Below are 975 nucleotides of genomic sequence, written 5' to 3'. Positions count from 1 at the left end.
CTCAGCCCCCTCCACGCCCCGGGGAGCGCTCCCCACCACCCTGCGGCAGAAGGGGGAGGGGAGGGTGGGTAGGGAGCGGGGCAGGCTGCACCTTACCCCCTTCGCCCTTCTCCCGCATGGACACGTAGGCGTCGTACACGTCCCTCTTCACGTAGTTGAGAAAGCCGGCCTTGCGGGCGAACTTGCAGACAAAGGCCTGCTCGTAGAGGCAGTCGAGGAGGAAGCAGGCCCGCACGCCGTCCTCACCGCCGTCGGGGCTCTGCTCCACCAGCGCCAGGTTGCAGGCGGGCTCCTTGCAGCAGGCACGCACGCAGTCCCGGCCCCGCGCGGCCGCGGGCGAGGACAGGAAGGTGGCACCGTTCTGCACCGACGCGTCCGTGTCCAGCACGAAGTCGGGCAGCCCCACGGTGAAGTGGCCCAGGCACGTCTCCCCGAAGGCGACGGCGGCCTCGTCCCGCGCCACCCGGCCCCGCACTGCGGCCGCCGCCAGCGGCACCAGCAGCAGCAACACCAGCATCCTCGGCCGCTCCTTCTGCCCCCTGCTCGCCGCCTCCCCTGCGCCGTCCCCACCTGCGGAGTTTCAGGTGAAACTGCCTCGTCGCGCGGCGCCGCCCGCTCCTTCCCTCACAGCAGCGCCACCTTTAATCCTTCCGCGGCGGCAACCACCGAAGCGCAGCGCTGCCCGCTCCACCTGGCGAGCAGGACGGGGAGGAGGCGGAGCCCGCGGTGATTGTCCCGGCCGGGAGCCGCCGCCGAGCCCAGGAAGAGGAGCCAACGCCTCCAGCGCGGGGCGGCGCCGGGCGCTTTGTCTCCCTCTCTAGGGGCCTGGGCAAGCCCGCCCTGCCCCAGCGCCTGCCACTGCCGTGCTGATGTGCGCTTCTGAGGAGAGGCGGGGGGAACTGGGCTGCTTTAGTCTGGAGAAGAGAAAACGGAGTGGGGTTTAATAACAGTTTTCAGCTACCTGAAGGAGGCCCC

General features: G+C 70.6%; 1 protein-coding gene across 2 annotated transcripts in view; it reads right to left on the bottom strand.

Moving 5' to 3' along the window:
• The window catches only part of SPINT1 (serine peptidase inhibitor, Kunitz type 1), a 25496-nt gene extending 24743 nt beyond the window's left edge, over positions 1-753 (bottom strand). The window contains exon 1 of one of the 2 annotated variants that reach the window (XM_019519024.1): positions 97-753. In XM_019519024.1, the coding sequence (XP_019374569.1) occupies positions 97-517 (421 nt within the window). In that variant the 5' untranslated portion in view covers positions 518-753. The remainder of the gene's footprint in view (positions 1-96) is intronic. The other variant, XM_019519023.1, reaches the window with a different exon arrangement.
• Positions 754-975: the final 222 nt, after the last annotated feature.

The sequence above is a fragment of the Gavialis gangeticus genome, unplaced genomic scaffold (genome assembly GCF_001723915.1).
Source record: "Gavialis gangeticus isolate Ggan-Ray unplaced genomic scaffold, GavGan_comp1, whole genome shotgun sequence".
Lineage (NCBI taxonomy): Eukaryota > Metazoa > Chordata > Crocodylia > Gavialidae > Gavialis > Gavialis gangeticus.
This window is presented reverse-complemented; position numbering and strand designations above follow the sequence as displayed.